Source organism: Pelmatolapia mariae, linkage group LG22, assembly GCF_036321145.2.
Source record: "Pelmatolapia mariae isolate MD_Pm_ZW linkage group LG22, Pm_UMD_F_2, whole genome shotgun sequence".
In the NCBI taxonomy this organism is placed as follows: domain Eukaryota; kingdom Metazoa; phylum Chordata; class Actinopteri; order Cichliformes; family Cichlidae; genus Pelmatolapia; species Pelmatolapia mariae.
Window position 1 is genome coordinate 9093799 of NC_086245.2, and position 20335 is coordinate 9114133.

The 20335-nt window shown below is 40.8% G+C and overlaps 2 protein-coding genes across 2 annotated transcripts; both read left to right on the forward strand.

The window, feature by feature from the left end:
• The first annotated feature begins 6726 nt into the window (after window positions 1–6726).
• LOC135933746 (plectin-like) lies at window positions 6727–10229 on the forward strand. Its single transcript, XM_065471912.1, has 2 exons — window positions 6727–10116; window positions 10221–10229. The coding sequence occupies exons 1-2, from the start codon at window positions 6727–6729 to the stop codon at window positions 10227–10229; spliced, it is 3399 nt and encodes a 1132-aa protein (XP_065327984.1).
• Window positions 10162–20277, forward strand: LOC135932810 (epiplakin-like). The gene has a single exon (XM_065470480.1). It carries the CDS (start codon window positions 10297–10299, stop codon window positions 19549–19551), a length of 9255 nt encoding a protein of 3084 aa, XP_065326552.1. The 5' UTR covers window positions 10162–10296; the 3' UTR covers window positions 19552–20277.
• The last annotated feature ends 58 nt before the right edge of the window (window positions 20278–20335 follow it).

Here is a 20335-nt window from a genome sequence, read left to right on the forward strand (position 1 = left end):
AGGGTTAACACAGAGAGACAGACAACCATTCGCACTCACATTTACTCCCCCATTCACACCTATGTGGCAATTTAGACAAATCAATTAACCTATCTCCACAAGCTGCATGTCTTTGGACGGTGGGAGGAAGCCGGAGTACCCGGAGGGAACCCACGGGAATCATGCAACATAAATGACATATTACTCTGAAGGCCGAGATGACAGAAATAAGCTGTTAAAACAACAGTGACATAATTTTCATCTTGTATAGATAAAAGTTTTTTTAAATAGTTGCCTACTCACACATTCACCTGACACAAATCAACACTGGAACTAAACTTGGATTGTTTCTCCTCACCAGCTCAAGATTTACTCTTTTATGTCATTTTGGTTGCTTGTTATGACTTATTAAATGTCTGAGGGATACATATCTCTTTATCGCTTAATGCTCCACATTGTTTAACCTTATTTACCTCTCATTGTCCCTCCCATGTGTTGGACTCTGTCTTCTTTGGTTTTGGTCTTTAAATCCTTGTTTATTTGGCATTCTCTGTCTGTGCATTTCTCACTTTGTAGGTTTTCCTTCAGGCTGCTGGTTTTGGAGTAATAGCGTGAGGAATATATGGCTGTGGCGGGGCGTGGCTTGCGGTGCCGTGCAGGTAAGGGGGACGCACCTGCACGGCATTCACAATCATGCCCCGCCGACTTAAACATGGTACTGGGTCCTGCAGTAGGGGGTTGCTGTCAGTGTGTGTGACTGGCAGTGAGAGTGAGCTGCAGCCAACAGTGTGTGAACAAACAACCATTAATAAAGAGACGCTGCAAAGCATGAACGTGCACCCGGGTCTGCTGTGGGTTTGTTACAGTGGTGCCGAAACCCAGGATGGGGACACAGCAGACCTGCGACTGGGCCAGCCGGGGAAGGAGCTGACCCAAATGGCGGCCGAGATGGTGGCCACACAGCAGGAGCAGGCGGTAGTGATGCGGTGCCGGCAGGAAGAACTGGAGGGTCTGGTTAAGCGCCGCACATAGAGGATCGCGAGTCTGGCGGCTCACATCCAGTCCTGTCCAACATCGCCGCCACCCCCACCGGCATCCCTCGAATGCATGGGAGTGGCCGACGTCCGGCCCGTTCCGGCGTCCGTGCCGGCCCCCAGGTTGCGAGCGGCCAGGACGCAACCTGCCACCGCATTCATCCCCACTCCTCGGCTGGGAGCGGCTGGTACCCGGCCGGGGCCTGCGCCTGTCCCTGCTCCCTGGAGGATGGCCACTTAGCAACCACTGGGTCCACCAACAGCTCACCCACCTATTCACTAATTTGTATTTGCTTTGAATCCTTTACAAACATTATGTTGCTTGAACAAAGTTAAATAAATCTGTTTTGTAATTTCAGTAAATTGTTCTGACTAATTATGAATGACATTTTAATAACTGGGTGTCCCTGCCTGGCTCACAAACCAAGTTTCAAGCACATTCTTGTTGATATAACTGTGATTCTTTGCCAATCTAAATGTCAGCAAAGCAAAGCTATTATTATGTACTGATCTCTCTCTTAGCCTACGGCAGAAATTCCAATTTGTTCTACGACAACGTCAGTGTCTGAGATTTCAAGTCAGGCAGAGGGAGTCTGTAATCTTTAAATCCAACTTCTTGCACATTTTTGACACATCTTGATCTTGAGAAACTTGACCCCGCCACACCTGACTTTTGCCACTCGACAATGACAGTGATAAATGTGAGAACACTCAAAACATTTCATTTTAATCTTTGTTGTCTGTTTGTCAGGTTTTTGTTGGCCTGGAAAATCCATACAGCTTCCTTGTATACTCATTTGACATTAATTGGTAATTACATGTGAAACTTTGCACACAATGTTCCGTCCCTTTAAAAGATATGCAATATTTTCTCTTGTAGAAGCTAAGCTGTGTGTATTTGTTTTTTTTAAGGATATAGATAAGGTTAAAGTATAAACAGGGCAACACTGTAGTTTTAACAACAACCTTCTTTAAAACGCCCATAACACGGGACATGGAGTTTCCAAATTTATCAAATCATTTTGGAGCTTGCTTGTAAAATTTGTCAAACAAACCCATTTACTTACCCATAACATGATCTTACATACATTTGTGGAATTTGATTTATCGCAAGGTTTTCAGACAGTTAGTCATAAGATATTGACGTTATCATTTTTATGTGACTAATGTCTTTGCATCTGGTTTACAACAAACAACAGGTGTTTTCCGTACAGTCTGTTTTGTGACACACTTTTTTTGTTAGTAAGACAGAAAAGCCAATCACGCCTGTCGGGTTTCTGCTTTCCACACTTGAAAACCTGCCAAACCTGAGGGAAGCTGTAATACAAGGACAAAGCTCGGTGTAATCAGAGGCCATCCGGCTCTGCATGTCACAACCTGGCTGGCTTGATAAGAAAGATTCGCACCCAGTCAAGTTTATACATTGTGAAAAGTAAAAAATATTGACTATACATTAGTAAAGGACAAAGAAAGTGAATGAGACCTCTGTGAAGAATCTTCACAACACTTAAGAATTTGTACAGTCAACAAAGCTTACTTTATCTTATGCATACATTTAATAAATCTCCTTACCTTTTGTACAGTTAGGAAGAATCAATTTGCTTACCCTTATTGTTTTAGAGCACAATAGACATGCTCCGAGGAAGTGTGCAGGAATTCCTGGCATCCTGAGCTCAGTGCAAAGGATCCCCGGCTGTCTCACTCTCACAGCCCGAGGCGAGGAGGCTGAACCTCAACAGGGGAGGGGCTTAGTTGGGCCTGCCTTATATCTGACCACTGAGGAGTGAACACCTCTGAGATGCTGGGAGCACTTCAGGGTTGTGGTGTCTTTCATACCAGCTGAAGCTGAAAGCTCGCCAGTGCAGAGCTGGGATATCATCCAAGCACACTTGGGTAAGAGCAATCTTTTTTTAGTTTGGTTGTGTAAAAATCAGTAGTTTCTTTGGTTGTTTTTTTCTAAAGAAAAAAACTTTTCTTCGACTAGCATTTACATAAAACTAGAGCCATATATAGACAGTCTTTTCCTCAGAAAGTGGGAGTGAGACTGTGTTGCCAAATCAAAATGAGAGGAAACAGAAAGTGTCTCTATCCTGTGCTGTTAGCCAACACCCTGAGATAAAAAGGGAATGCACAAATTCCTCACTGATCACCTTTGACCGCCGCTGGTAAAATAAATATGCCCGTACGTTGCTAATGAGGCTTTCAACAAGTCTAAACACTGTGCTGACATCACCCTTGGATCTATTTACACAATGACTCCAAGATTTTCCGCAGTTACAGCTACAAAAACTGTTGTGCAACACCTGCATCAGTGATACTATATTGTCTCATTCATTCCTAGCCAATAAGTTGTATTTTATTGCTGGTGTGGCATCAAAAATGCACCACAAAGGCTGAAGTGTACATATGATGTAACTGGGCTTGTTGCTACAGAATATGTAACCCACAAGTGAGAGAAGTCGTGAGTAATTTGTAGTTAGGTGTCAATCTTAAAACTGCTTGACTGATTCTCCATAAAAGTATACTAAGTTTGCTGGTTATCAATGCCAACATCTTGTCATTCAGACAGATCCTTGGCTCAACCTAAAGATTTACAGTTAGAAGCATCATAACTCATTCATGTCATGTGATTATATATATATGTATGTAATCCGTGGGAAATCTTTGGTCCACTTTCTTACTAAACTGGTGCTATTTTATATCAGTTATTACTTGTGGTTCTTAAAGTTCTTGACTAGAGCTGCAGCGGTTAAGAGGCTTATTGTTAACTTTTCATTATTGAAGTCGGTTTTTGTGTAAAACTCGACTCTGTTTTTGCTCCTCTAATATAAGAGATTCACAAGTGACCAATTTAACTCCAAATAACAGTTTCGAACTGTTAATCTGACAAAATAAGATTTAAAAAAAGACATCATTTAGTGATACAAAGACCCTTTTTACTGTTTTCTGATTTTTAATGGACCATGAAGAATAAACAACATCAATACAACATTATATTTTAATCAGAGCCCCCAAAGTGGTTCCTTTTATACGGTACTACTGGATAATCTAATGTAAGCGAATGCTCTTTAGACTTTAGGTCTACATTTTTGATGCCTCTAATCAGTTCTCCTTAGCACCATCACACAACTGTGAAGTCCATTATGTGTTTTAGCACTAAGGTTATAGAGTTGTTTGCTGGACTCTGTTATGTTCAGGGGTGTGTCATGCATGCTGGTGGCCTCAATATAGCCCAGACACACCTCTGCACACCAGGTCTGAATAAGATCAACTGTAACTAAGAGTAGTGGATAATTTTATTACGCATAAAGTTCACTAAAAATGTAACTTTATGAGTAAATGCACATATGTGGCAGATGATACCTAATAAAGAAGCCACTGAATATACAGTTAGTTGTGCTTAGAGATCTTGTAAAGGTGAAAATGGAAGCAAAATGTAGTTTTTAAAATAAATTTCTTGTATATTTGGCTCTTGCATTTAACGGACAGTGCTTCCCTGTCCGTTAAACAGTGAAGCGGTGTTAGCCCAGTTAGGTAACTCTTTAACTTTGTGCAGGAAGTGTATTTGCCTTTATGATATGACAAGCAAATTCACATGGTGCCATAAATGTAAAGTGAATGCTTGAAAGCTTCAAAAACATTCAAATATTTACAAAGTGGGTGACAAACTCGAGATGTAAATTGAGCACTTGCAGGTAGAGATACTGAACTGCCACAGAGCTGCTGCTCTTATACAAATAGAAAGTTAAGCGGACTTCAGATCCACATCTGTTTGTGTTACTTTGCTTATCTATGCATCTTTCTGCCACTGACATTATCAATAACAGCTGCTTAATACACATCTCAGGTAGTGCAGCTCACACAGCCTAAACTCCTATTAACGTTTATCACAGTAAACATATGAAAACAATCATGCACACAGTAGAGCTCTATCTATGACTTAACACTTAACATGTTTCTGAGTAGATTGGCTGAGTTTCAGTTCACGCCCTGTTTTTCAGAGTCTTATTGTGTTGACTCCTACAGGTGTTATGACATCATTTGTGACAGTTAGAAACCCCCACAAGGCTGAAAGACCCACTGGTTCTCAGAAAATTGTGAAATCACTACATTTTTTTGTGATAGTAATTACTAACTGTAACAATAATTAACTGAGATGTGATCTTTGCAAAGCCTTTTCAGTACAGTAACTTCTCATGCACCATATAAAGAATATGCTTAAAAATTATGCATTTGCTTTTATTATTCCCTGTTTTTCGATGTTAAATTTAGTACCTTAAGTACAAGTGGATGTGTATAAATGTGGGTTAAGTTGTAGAATTTCTAAACAAAAAGCTCTTCATAAGCTTTAAATCATATTGGATTGGAGTGCAAATTGATTACATTTTTTAAAAAGTCAAATATTTTTTTTTCTTGAAGCTGATATTTTAATGCCATCGTGAATTTAGCTCTTTTGTGGCTTTTTCTGGCTAGACATAAAAAATGAGGGTCTAACAAGCAAACAAAACTCAGCCACAAGTTTATAAACCTTTCGATCTCCACTGGAACCCAAAATAAAGCTCTGCAAATTTAGACTTTGGTGCACAGGATTGCAATAGACATGAACTCTTGTATTTGCAGTTGTTGTTTTTTCCCTTGCATGTTATTACAAAACAGGGCATGTGGCTGTTCCAGTTTGACACGCTGTTATTACTGCCAAAAGCAAATGGGGGATGTGTGTGAAAAGTGCTCAGACACTGATACGTAATTAATCGTTTTTTTTTTTTTCTTGAATCTGTGCATGGACATGATGAAATGATAAGAAAAACTATTAGAAAAAACAAAAACAAAACAGTATTTCTGCAGTACAAACTTGCCCACATGGGCATCTGGGACATCTGTGAAGGACAGTAGCTGTTTGTAAAGGAGCCACACAGACTTGGATAATTGTCATGGTAACAGCAAGTGTTAATAACATAGTAGAAAAAAAAACTCTAAATGCTGTATGGACATTTTCACATTTTACCTACATTCTAGGTCAGTGATGAAATGGTGTGTATTTTACCCATATGTGATTTAGAAACTTCATGCGAAATGGCATAAAAAAGTTTCAATATCAAATCATAAACTAATAAAGTTTAAGCTCAAACTTATTACGACCATCTTATCTCTCCAGGGACGGAGTTTCAAAGCTCTGAGATCATAAAAATAAGGGAGCCATTGGCGTTGGATCTTGGATTTTGGAGCAACAGGAAGCATCCAAGGCTGTCCACGTACTCAAAAAGGAAATTGAAAGGTTTGATATTACAGTTGGAAGATAATAAATTCCAAAACTTAGAGTACAATTAATGGAAACAAAATCAATTACCATGTATTTCTATTTCAATTACTCCAGACTAGTTATTATGTTATTTAAGGAGTCAGAGTTATGTTGGATACTATAATGTGTTTATTTTACTTTCTTAAAAAAACCCTCTAGGAGCCAGACTTAAATACAATTTGTCATTGCAATCTGCAATGTCTATTCAGTCTGAATAATTTGCGTATGAGAAATAACTGTATAAAAACCTGCCAAGTTATTTTGTCCATCCAAATCAATACATGTGTATTTTATAATCAGTGTGTCCAAATGTGTCTCAGATCTGTGCTTTACTATTACTTATGAATCATAAGATACCACATACAAAACAAGCTCTGTAACGGTTTCTGTGTTAACACAGCCCTTTAGGTCAAGATGGACTCCAACCTTAAGGACGGCGATGCGAAGCAAAATGGCTACACAAAAGTCCATGAACCTGTGGCTGGTATATTTCTGGAAAAGACAAAAACAAAGATAACAATCTATGAAGCCATGAAGAAGCGTATGCTTAAGCCAGGAACAGCACTGGCTCTGCTTGAAGCACAAGCTGCCACAGTAGGTATTGTAGACCCAATAAACAACCGAAAGCTTCCTGTAGAGGATGCTGTTAAAGAGGGAATAGTTGGATCAGAGATGAAAGAGAAACTCCTTAAAGCAGGGAAAGCCATCACTGGGTATGTAGACCCCTACACCAACCAAATGATATCTGTATTCCAAGCTATGCAAAAAGATTTAGTTCCAAGAGATTATGGATTGAGGCTGCTGGAAGCACAGATAGCCACACAGGGCCTGTTTGATCCTGTCGATAAGACATATATTTCAGTTGACTCTGCAATTCAGAAGGGCTACTATCAAAAAGATTTGCTGAAGGACCAGATGTCAGAGCTCAAAGTGTTTTATCATCCAACTTTGCAACAAAATCTTAACTACAGAAGCCTCCAAGAGCAATGCATTGTGGAGCCCGATACAGGCCTGTTGCTTCTTCCTGTCTGCATCACCTTCAAAGGTCTGCGCAAAGGCATTTCCTCCACCCAGCTCCTTGAATCAAAGATCATTGACAAAGAAACATATGATGACCTGCAGAAGGGGAAAACCACAACACAGGATGTGATGTTGATTGAAACAGTGAAAGAATACCTGGAAGGCAAAGGCAGCATTGCAGGCATTGCTATACTCTCAACCAATCAGAGAATGAGCATTTATAAAGCCATGAAGCAAGGCATACTGATGCCTGGGACATCGCTTGTTCTCCTGGAGGCACAAGCTGCTACTGGATTCATGATTGATCCTGTAGAAAATAAGAGGTACACTGTGGATGACGCTGTCAAAAACAAACTTATTGGCCCAGAATATCATGCAAAGCTGCTCTCTGCTGAGCGGGCAGTGACCGGATACAAAGACCCATACAACGGTGAAACTATCTCCCTGTTTCAAGCACTCTCAAAAGACCTCATCGTCAAAGAACATGGAATCCGCCTGCTTGAAGCACAAATTGCTACAGGTGGAATAATTGATCCAATCAACAGTCATAGACTTCCTACAGAAGTGGCCTTCAAGAGAGGTTATTTTGATGAACAAATGAATGCAATATTGGAGGATTCAGGAGATGACACAAAAGGCTTTTTTGATCCAAACACAGAAGAAAATCTAACCTATCTTCAGTTGATGGAAAGGTGTGTCACTGATCCCACTACTGGACTGTGCCTCCTCCCTTTACGTGATAAATCAGACGGGGTAAATTTCAGTTTCATTGACTACCAAACTAAAACGGCTTTCAAGGCAGAGAAAGTGAAAGTGACATATGGCAAATACATGGGAATGACAGTATCTCTGTGGGAACTGCTGATGTCAGAATACTTTGATGAAAACCAGAGGCAAGACATCTTTAAAAAATACAGAGAGGGGAAGCTCACCATCAAGATGATCATTACAACAGTTCTGGAAGTGATAGAAAAGTCAGTGAAAACAACTGACGTCATCTTTGAAGGCATCAGAGACACTGTTACAGCCAAACAGCTTGTGGAAGCAGATATCATTAGTCAGGAGGTCTTAGAGGACCTCAAGAAGGGAAAGAAATCTGTGCAGGAAGTCATTGAAGATGAAAATGTAAATGTGTACTTAAAAGGGAAAGACAGCATTGCAGGTATTCTGCTTCCTGATTCTCAAATTATGACCATCTACCAGGCCAAACAGAAAGGAAAGCTGATGCCGGGAACTGCTCTGATTCTACTGGAGGCACAGGCAGCAACAGGGTTCATTATTGACCCTATTGGAAATAGAAAGTTTTCAGTGGATGATGCTGTCAAAGCAAAGATTGTGGGGCCTGATGTCTGTCAAAAGCTGCGATCAGCAGAGAAAGCAGTTACTGGATACAAAGATCCATACACTGGAGAAATAATTTCTTTGTTCCAAGCAATGCAAAAAGACCTGATCTTAAAAGACCATGGCATTAGGCTCCTGGAGGCACAGATTGCCACTGGTGGGATCATTGACCCAGTGAACAGCCATCGCATACCTGTCCATGTGGCCTATAAGAAGGGGTACTTTAATGAAGAAATGAATCAGATCCTGGATGATCCAAGTGATGACACCAAGGGATTCTTTGACCCCAACACCCACGAGAACCTGACATACTTGCAGCTCATGGCCAGATGTGTAACAGATCCTAGTACAGGCCTATGCCTCTTACCTCTCAAAGGCAAGAGCAACAAAATAAAGATAGATGACAACATTAGGGAACTGTTCAAAACAACAATAGTTACTGTCAAGTACGGTAGGTTCAAGGGCAAACATACAACACTGTGGGATCTTATCAACTCAGAATATCTTTCTGAAGACAAACGACAGGAGTTTTTCAAGCTCTTCAGGTCAAGGAAAATCACAATTCAGCAACTCACTGAGACCATTGTAGAGATCATTGAGAGCAAGGAGATACGACAGCAAGAAGGACTGAAGTTTGAAGGTCTCAGAGGAGAAGTCTCTGCTGTGGACCTTTTGGATCTTGAAATTGTGGATGAAAACACCTACAACAGTTTGCTTGCTGGGAACATGAACAGCACTGATGTGATGAAAATGGACAGTGTGAGAGCCTACCTACAAGGAAAAAGTTGTGTAGCTGGGTTGATACTACAACCCTCAAATAAAAAAATAAGTATTCATGAGGCACAGAGAATTGGGATTCTTGCACCTGGCACTGCCCTTTGCCTCCTCGAAGCACAAGCAGCTACAGGATTTGTTGTTGATCCTTTAAATAACAAAAAACTTACAGTTGAACAAGCTCTCAAAGAGAAGTTGATTAGTCCACAAATGTATGAAAAACTTTTGTCTGCAGAGAGAGCTGTCACTGGTTACAAAGATCCATACACAGGTCAAAAGATCTCTCTCTTCCAAGCATTGAAAAAAGATCTTATTGTCAAGCAGCATGGCATTCGTTTACTTGAGGCCCAGATTGCTACAGGTGGTATCATCGATCCCTTAAAGTGTCTCCACTTACCCCTTGAAGTTGCATACAAGAAGGGATATTTTGATGAAGAACTTAATCAAATCCTAACAGACCCAACTGATGACACAAAGGGCTTTTTTGACCCAAAGACAAAAGAAAATCTGACATACATGGAGATGTTGGGCAGATGTGTGAAAGATAAGGAAACTGGACTGTTTCTCCTACCACTGAATGACACACCAAAAGCTACAGCAACAAAGCAGAAGATTTATACTGACACGGAGATTAAGGAAGAGTTTGAAAAGACAAGTGTCAGCATATCTGTAGGACACTATTCTGGAAAATCAGTTACACTGTGGGACCTGATTCATTCTGGCTACTTTACTGAGGATCAGCGACTTGAACTGATTGAAAAATACCGAACAAGGCAGATTAGTGTCCAAACCATAATCACATTAGTGATTACCACAATAGAAAAACTGGAGAAGACTGAAACTCCCCAAATGATAATGGGTCTGAGAAAGCATGTCACTGCAAAACAACTACTGGATTCTGAAATCATTGATGCAGAAACATTCAAACGGGTGAAAGAAGGAAACCTCACCTTAGAAACAATAACGCAAGGTGAACCCGTGAGAGGATACCTGAAAGGAACTGGAAGCATTGCTGGAGTTAAGGTTTATCCATCCCAGAAAGTGATGAGCATATATGAAGCAAAAAATGAAGGCCTCTTGACACCTGGCATTGCACTTCTACTACTTGAAGCTCAAGCTGCAACAGGATGGATCATTGATCCCCTCAAAAACGAGTTCTATGCTGTGGAAGAGGCTGTAAAAGAGAGAGTGATTGGGCCAGATGTACGTGAGCAACTTCTTTCAGCTGAACGAGCTGTCACTGGGTATAAAGATCCATATACAGATGTGACAATATCACTGTTTGAAGCCATGCAAAAAAAGCTGAGAGAAAGAAGCTATGGCCTTCGGGTTCTTGATGTGCAGATAGCAACAGGAGGAATTATTGACCCAAATCAAAGTCACAGACTGCCAATTCATATTGCCATCAAAAAGGGATGTCTGGATGAAGAAACTCACAAAATTCTGTTGAACCCCAAAGATGATGCAAAAGGATTCTTTGACCCAAATACCAATGAAAAAATGTCATATGGTCAGCTGATGAATAGATGTGAGAAAGATGCTAAAACTGGGCTACTTCTCCTACCGCTGCATGAAGAAAAAGAGTTTCACACAGATGAGCAAATTGAACTTGCACTGAAAAACAAAATGATGACCTTGAATGTAGGAAAATTTAAAAACAAAACGGTCACACTGTGGGAAGTACTGTTATCTGAATACATATCAGAACAAAAAAGGGAACAGCTTATACAGCAATACCGGACAGGAGTGACCAAAATTGAGGAGATGATTGAAATACTCACAGTTATAATCACAGAGGTATCATCCAAGGAAAGAAAGTTCAAAGGATTACGAAAACAAGTCTCAGCCAGTGAATTATTTGAGTCAAAGATTATCTCAAAGGACCTTTTCACCCAAATTATACAAGGTGAAGTAACTGAAGAAAATGTTGTCAAAATGGAATCAATTCAAAAGTATCTTGGAGCTACAAACTGTATAGCAGGTGTCAGAGTTGAGTCCACAAAAAAGGTGATGAGCATCTATGAAGCAAAATGCAAAGGTCTGCTCACTCCTGGTACCTCTCTGGTTCTGTTGGAAGCCCAAGCTGCCACAGGCTTTGTAATTGACCCAGTCAACAACAAAAAGCTTTCTGTAGAGGAAGCTGTGGCTCAAGGAGTGGTTGGGAAAGAGTGGGGGAAAAAACTGCTGTCAGCAGAAAGGGCAGTGACAGGATACAAAGATCCTTACACTGGAGAAACAATTTCTTTGTTCCAGGCCTTGAAAAAAGATCTTATTGTCAAAGATCATGGCATCCGTCTCCTTGAAGCTCAAATTGCAACTGGAGGCATAATTGATCCAGTCCATAGCCATCGAGTTCCCATACAAGTGGCATATCAGAGAGGTTACTTTGATGAAGAAATGAACCAGATTTTATCTGATCCTGATGATGACACCAAGGGCTTCTTTGACCCCAACACTCAGGAGAACCTCACATATCTCCAGCTGATTGAGAGGTGCTTCAGAGATCCAAATACAGAGCTAAACTTTCTGTCTATTGTCAAGAAAGGAGAGTATTACTTCTTTGTCGATGAGGCAACTAAACTTATTCTGAAGTCTAAAACAACAACCAAAGCTGGAGGAAAATACAAAGGACAAACAGTGTCTCTGTGGGATCTGCTGTACTCCAAATATATCACTGAGGAGAAGCGGAGAGACCTTGTCCAACAGTACAAGGCTGGCTCAATCACAATAGAGCGCTTTTTGGAAATCATCCTGACAATCATTGAGCAGCATACACAAGACACAACTTCATCATCTTCATCAATCGTCATGTCCCAACCACCAGAAACTAAAGTGGACAGTAGCACAACAGAAACTACCATCACCACAACAATCACAGAGACTACTGAAGTTGAAAAGTTCCATGGAATCAGAAAGGATGTCTCTGCTACTGAGCTACTTGAGTCCAAAATCATTGATGAGAAACTCTACAAAGATCTTAGTGCTGGAAAAGTTACAGTAACAGAAGTAAGTGAAATGGACTCAGTGCGCAAATACCTTGAGGGGACCAACAGCATTGCAGGAGTTTATCTTCAGTCCACTCAAGAGACCTTGACTATCTATGAAGCAAAAAGCAAAGGTCTGTTGACTCCTGGTACCTCTCTGGTTCTGCTGGAGGCCCAAGCTGCCACAGGGTTCATCATTGACCCAATCAACAATAAAAAGCTTTCTGTAGAGGAAGCTGTGGCCCAAGGAGTTATTGGCAAAGACTGGGAAAAAAAATTAATTTCAGCAGAAAGGGCAGTGACAGGGTACAAAGATCCTTATACTGGACAAACAATTTCTTTGTTCCAGGCCTTGAAAAAAGATCTAATTGTGAAAGATCATGGAATTCGTCTGCTTGAAGCTCAAATTGCAACTGGAGGCATAATTGACCCAGTCCACAGTCACAGAGTGCCTGTACAGGTAGCATACAAAAGAGGTTACTTTGATGAAGAAATGAACCAGATTTTATCTGATCCTGATGATGACACCAAGGGCTTCTTTGACCCCAACACTCAGCAGAACCTCACATATCTCCAGTTGGTTGAGAGGTGCATTACAGATCCCATCACAGGTCTCAGTTTACTTGTCATTGTCAAGAAAGGAGAGTATTACTTCTTTGTCGATGAAGCAACTAAACTTATTCTGAAGTCTACAATAACAACCAAAGCTGGAGGAAAATACAGAGGACAAACAGTGTCTCTGTGGGATCTGCTGTACTCCAAATATATCACTGAGGAGAAGCGGAGAGACCTTGTCCAACAATACAAGGCTGGCTCAATCACAATAGAGCGCCTTTTGGAAATCATCCTGACAATCATTGAGCAGCATACACAAGACACAACTTCATCATCTTCATCAATCGTCATGTCCCAACCACCAGAAACTAAAGTGGACAGTAGCACAACAAAAAGTACCATCACCACAACAATCACAGAGACTACTGAAGTTGAAAAGTTCCATGGAATCAGAAAGGATGTCTCTGTAACTGAGCTGCTTGAGTCCAAAATCATTGATGAGAAACTCTACAAAGATCTTAGTGCTGGAAAAGTTACAGTAACAGAAGTAAGTGAAATGGACTCAGTGCGCAAGTACCTTGAGGGGACCAACAGCATTGCAGGAGTTTATCTTCAGTCCACCAAAAAGACAATGAGTATCTATGAAGCAAAAAGCAAAGGTCTGCTCACTCCTGGTACTTCTCTGGTTCTGCTGGAGGCCCAAGCTGCCACAGGCTTTGTAATTGACCCAATCAAGAACAAAAAGCTTTCTGTAGAGGAAGCTGTGGCTCAAGGAGTTATTGGCAAAGAGTGGAAAAACAAACTGATTTCAGCAGAAAGGGCAGTGACAGGGTACAAAGATCCTTATACTGGACAAACAATTTCTTTGTTCCAGGCCTTGAAAAAAGATCTAATTGTGAAAGATCATGGAATTCGTCTGCTTGAAGCTCAAATTGCAACTGGAGGCATAATTGACCCGGTGCACAGTCACAGAGTGCCTGTACAGGTAGCATACAAAAGAGGTTACTTTGATGAAGAAATGAACCAGATTTTATCTGATCCTGATGATGACACCAAGGGCTTCTTTGACCCCAACACTCAGGAGAACCTCACATATCTCCATTTGGTTGAGAGGTGCATTACAGATCCCATCACAGGCCTCAGTTTACTTGTCATTGTCAAGAAAGGAGAGTATTACTTCTTTGTCGATGAAGCAACTAAACTTATTCTGAAGTCTACAATAACAACCAAAGCTGGAGGAAAATACAGAGGACAAACAGTGTCTCTGTGGGATCTGCTGTACTCCAAATATATCACTGAGGAGAAGCGGAGAGACCTTGTCCAACAATACAAGGCTGGCTCAATCACAATAGAGCGCCTTTTGGAAATCATCCTGACAATCATTGAGCAGCATACACAAGACACAACTTCATCATCTTCATCAATCGTCATGTCCCAACCACCAGAAACTAAAGTGGACAGTAGCACAACAAAAAGTACCATCACCACAACAATCACAGAGACTACTGAAGTTGAAAAGTTCCATGGAATCAGAAAGGATGTCTCTGTAACTGAGCTGCTTGAGTCCAAAATCATTGATGAGAAACTCTACAAAGATCTTAGTGCTGGAAAAGTTACAGTAACAGAAGTAAGTGAAATGGACTCAGTGCGCAAGTACCTTGAGGGGACCAACAGCATTGCAGGGGTGTATCTCCAGTCCACCAAAAAGACAATGAGTATCTATGAAGCAAAAAGCAAAGGTCTGCTCACTCCTGGTACTTCTCTGGTTCTGCTGGAGGCCCAAGCTGCCACAGGCTTTGTAATTGACCCAATCAAGAACAAAAAGCTTTCTGTAGAGGAAGCTGTGGCTCAAGGAGTTATTGGCAAAGAGTGGAAAAACAAACTGATTTCAGCAGAAAGGGCAGTGACAGGGTACAAAGATCCTTATACTGGACAAACAATTTCTTTGTTCCAGGCCTTGAAAAAAGATCTAATTGTGAAAGATCATGGAATTCGTCTGCTTGAAGCTCAAATTGCAACTGGAGGCATAATTGACCCGGTGCACAGTCACAGAGTACCTGTACAGGTAGCATACAAAAGAGGTTACTTTGATGAAGAAATGAACCAGATTTTATCTGATCCTGATGATGACACCAAGGGCTTCTTTGACCCCAACACTCAGCAGAACCTCACATATCTCCAGTTGGTTGAGAGGTGCATTACAGATCCCATCACAGGTCTCAGTTTACTTGTCATTGTCAAGAAAGGAGAGTATTACTTCTTTGTTGATGAAGCAACTAAACTAATTCTGAAGTCTAAAACAACAACCAGAGCCGGAGGAAAATACAGAGGACAAACAGTGTCTCTGTGGGATCTGCTGTACTCCAAATATATCACTGAGGAGAAGCGGAGAGACCTTGTCCAACAGTACAAGGCTGGCTCAATCACAATAGAGCGCTTTTTGGAAATCATCCTGACAATCATTGAGCAGCATACACAAGACACAACTTCATCATCTTCATCAATCGTCATGTCCCAACCACCAGAAACTAAAGTGGACAGTAGCACAACAGAAACTACCATCACCACAACAATCACAGAGACTACTGAAGTTGAAAAGTTCCATGGAATCAGAAAGGATGTCTCTGTAACTGAGCTACTTGAGTCCAAAATCATTGATGAGAAACTCTACAAAGATCTTAGTGCTGGAAAAGTTACAGTAACAGAAGTAAGTGAAATGGACTCAGTGCGCAAATACCTTGAGGGGACCAACAGCATTGCAGGAGTTTATCTTCAGTCCACTCAAGAGACCTTGACTATCTATGAAGCAAAAAGCAAAGGTCTGTTGACTCCTGGTACCTCTCTGGTTCTGCTGGAGGCCCAAGCTGCCACAGGGTTCATCATTGACCCAATCAACAATAAAAAGCTTTCTGTAGAGGAAGCTGTGGCTCAAGGAGTTATTGGCAAAGACTGGGAAAAAAAATTAATTTCAGCAGAAAAGGCAGTGACAGGGTACAAAGATCCTTATACTGGACAAACAATTTCTTTGTTCCAGGCCTTGAAAAAAGATCTAATTGTGAAAGATCATGGAATTCGTCTGCTTGAAGCTCAAATTGCAACTGGAGGCATAATTGACCCGGTGCACAGTCACAGAGTGCCTGTACAGGTAGCATACAAAAGAGGTTACTTTGATGAAGAAATGAACCAGATTTTATCTGATCCTGATGATGACACCAAGGGCTTCTTTGACCCCAACACTCAGGAGAACCTCACATATCTCCATTTGGTTGAGAGGTGCATTACAGATCCCATCACAGGCCTCAGTTTACTTGTCATTGTCAAGAAAGGAGAGTATTACTTCTTTGTCGATGAAGCAACTAAACTTATTCTGAAGTCTACAATAACAACCAAAGCTGGAGGAAAATACAGAGGACAAACAGTGTCTCTGTGGGATCTGCTGTACTCCAAATATATCACTGAGGAGAAGCGGAGAGACCTTGTCCAACAGTACAAGGCTGGCTCAATCACAATAGAGCGCCTTTTGGAAATCATCCTGACAATCATTGAGCAGCATACACAAGACACAACTTCATCATCTTCATCAATCGTCATGTCCCAACCACCAGAAACTAAAGTGGACAGTAGCACAACAGAAACTACCATCACCACAACAATCACAGAGACTACTGAAGTTGAAAAGTTCCATGGAATCAGAAAGGATGTCTCTGCTACTGAGCTACTTGAGTCCAAAATTATTGATGAGAAACTCTACAAAGATCTTAGTGCTGGAAAAGTTACAGTAACAGAAGTAAGTGAAATGGACTCAGTGCGCAAATACCTTGAGGGGACCAACAGCATTGCAGGAGTGTATCTCCAGTCCACCAAAAAGACAATGAGTATCTATGAAGCAAAAAGCAAACGTCTGCTCACTCCTGGTACTTCTCTGGTTCTGCTGGAGGCCCAAGCTGCCACAGGCTTTATCATTGACCCAATCAAGAACAAAAAGCTTTCTGTAGAAGAAGCTGTGGCTCAAGGAGTTATTGGCAAAGAGTGGAAAAACAAACTGATTTCAGCAGAAAGGGCAGTGACAGGGTACAAAGATCCATACACTGGGCAAACAATTTCTTTGTTCCAGGCCTTGAAAAAAGATCTAATTGTGAAAGATCATGGAATTCGTCTGCTTGAAGCTCAAATTGCAACTGGAGGCATAATTGACCCGGTGCACAGTCACAGAGTGCCTGTACAGGTAGCATACAAAAGAGGTTACTTTGATGAAGAAATGAACCAGATTTTATCTGATCCTGATGATGACACCAAGGGCTTCTTTGACCCCAACACTCAGGAGAACCTCACATATCTCCATTTGGTTGAGAGGTGCATTACAGATCCCATCACAGGCCTCAGTTTACTTGTCATTGTCAAGAAAGGAGAGTATTACTTCTTTGTCGATGAAGCAACTAAACTTATTCTGAAGTCTAAAACAACAACCAGAGCTGGAGGAAAATACAGAGGACAAACAGTGTCTCTGTGGGATCTGCTGTACTCCAAATATATCACTGAGGAGAAGCGGAGAGACCTTGTCCAACAGTACAAGGCTGGCTCAATCACAATAGAGCGCCTTTTGGAAATCATCCTGACAATCATTGAGCAGCATACACAAGACACAACTTCATCATCTTCATCAATCGTCATGTCCCAACCACCAGAAACTAAAGTGGACAGTAGCACAACAAAAAGTACCATCACCACAACAATCACAGAGACTACTGAAGTTGAAAAGTTCCATGGAATCAGAAAGGATGTCTCTGTAACTGAGCTGCTTGAGTCCAAAATCATTGATGAGAAACTCTACAAAGATCTTAGTGCTGGAAAAGTTACAGTAACAGAAGTAAGTGAAATGGACTCAGTGCGGAAGTACCTTGAGGGGACCAACAGCATTGCAGGAGTTTATCTTCAGTCCACTCAAGAGACCTTGACTATCTATGAAGCAAAAAGCAAAGGTCTGTTGACTCCTGGTACCTCTCTGGTTCTGCTGGAGGCCCAAGCTGCCACAGGGTTCATCATTGACCCAATCAACAATAAAAAGCTTTCTGTAGAGGAAGCTGTGGCCCAAGGAGTTATTGGCAAAGACTGGGAAAAAAAATTAATTTCAGCAGAAAAGGCAGTGACAGGGTACAAAGATCCTTATACTGGACAAACAATTTCTTTGTTCCAGGCCTTGAAAAAAGATCTAATTGTCAAAGATCATGGAATTCGTCTGCTTGAAGCTCAAATTGCAACTGGAGGCATAATTGACCCGGTGCACAGTCACAGAGTACCTGTACAGGTAGCATACAAAAGAGGTTACTTTGATGAAGAAATGAACCAGATTTTATCTGATCCTGATGATGACACCAAGGGCTTCTTTGACCCCAACACTCAGGAGAACCTCACATATCTCCATTTGGTTGAGAGGTGCATTACAGATCCCATCACAGGCCTCAGTTTACTTGTCATTGTCAAGAAAGGAGAGTATTACTTCTTTGTCGATGAAGCAACTAAACTTATTCTGAAGTCTACAATAACAACCAAAGCTGGAGGAAAATACAAAGGACAAACAGTGTCTCTGTGGGATCTGCTGTACTCCAAATACATCACTGAGGAGAAGCGGAGAGACCTTGTCCAACAGTACAAGGCTGGCTCAATCACAATAGAGCGCCTTTTGGAAATCATCCTGACAATCATTGAGCAGCATACACAAGACACAACTTCATCATCTTCATCAATCGTCATGTCCCAACCACCAGAAACTAAAGTGGACAGTAGCACAGCAAAAACTACCATCACCACAACAATCACAGAGACTACTGAAGTTGAAAAGTTCCATGGAATCAGAAAGGATGTCTCTGCTACTGAGCTGCTTGAGTCCAAAATTATTGATGAGAAACTCTACAAAGATCTTAGTGCTGGAAAAGTTACAGTAACAGAAGTAAGTGAAATGGACTCAGTGCGCAAATACCTTGAGGGGACCAACAGCATTGCAGGAGTGTATCTCCAGTCCACCAAAAAGACAATGAGTATCTATGAAGCAAAAAGCAAACGTCTGCTCACTCCTGGTACTTCTCTGGTTCTGTTGGAAGCCCAAGCTGCCACAGGCTTTATCATTGACCCAATCAAGAACAAAAAGCTTTCTGTAGAGGAAGCTGTGGCTCAAGGAGTTATTGGCAAAGAGTGGAAAAACAAACTGATCTCAGCAGAAAGGGCAGTGACAGGATACAAAGATCCTTATACTGGACAAACAATTTCTTTGTTCCAGGCCTTGAAAAAAGATCTAATTGTGAAAGATCATGGAATTCGTCTGCTTGAAGCTCAAATTGCAACCGGAGGCATAATTGACCCGGTGCACAGTCACAGAGTACCTGTACAGGTAGCATACGAAAGAGGTTACTTTGATGAAGAAATGAACCAGATTTTATCTGATCCTGATGATGACACCAAGGGCTTCTTTGACCCCAACACTCAGGAGAACCTCACATATCTCCATTTGGTTGAGAGGTGCATTACAGATCCCATCACAGGCCTCAGTTTACTCCCACTGCAGAAGTGAATGCTATTTCAATTTTACTGTATTAACTGAGTACAACATAAAATAATACCTTCATTGTTGATTACAAAATACTTTGCAAGCTGTGCTGAAAGAAATGTGGAGAAAACATAGTGTAATCTTATCATAACTAAAAAACGAGCCATTAGATTGATTACACAACACCTTTGCTAATTGCTTTTATTGTACAATGTTGGCATGTTTGTTTTGTTGAAAACCTATTTTATTACTAAAGAAAATTTAAGAATTGGTTTTATTGTAGAATGAGGTCATAGTATTGACATACTCAACTGGAATGTATACATTTTTATTCCAAAGATATAAACCGAAAAATATGTTGAAAACCACTAAAAACCAAATACAACCTAATGTCAGCATTTACACTCAATTTGCACTTAATAAAGGTGAAAAATCATTTAAAACCCTCTCTTTTATATGCATCAAAACATATAGCAAATGTTGCCAGAAGTTGCCCCATGTCTTTGTTTTTTAACATTTTGGATTTTTAATGTTGTTTCTATGGTTTACCATTTTTCCTGCTGGATATTTGAGTTTCTCTTTTTTACGCTCTTGTAAGTAGCTTTAGCTGAGCCAGACTCAAGTCTTAATTTACCTAAATGGGCAGTGCTGTTTCACATTTGGGCAAAGGTTGAATGTGGGTACATGTAATATACCTTTGCTGTCTTTTTTCTCCGTTTTTTTGCTTACTTTGCCATTTGGACCAATAAACAAGTGAGTTATGAACACTATATTGTGTCTTTTATTATCAAACACTCTTGTTGGAACA

What these genes read in the sequence shown, in the direction of transcription:
- LOC135933746 (XM_065471912.1), top strand. Translation starts at nt 6,727, where the DNA reads ATGGACTCCAACCTTAAGGACGGCGATGCGAAGCAAAATGGCTACACA.
- LOC135932810 (XM_065470480.1), top strand. Translation starts at nt 10,297, where the DNA reads ATGATAATGGGTCTGAGAAAGCATGTCACTGCAAAACAACTACTGGAT.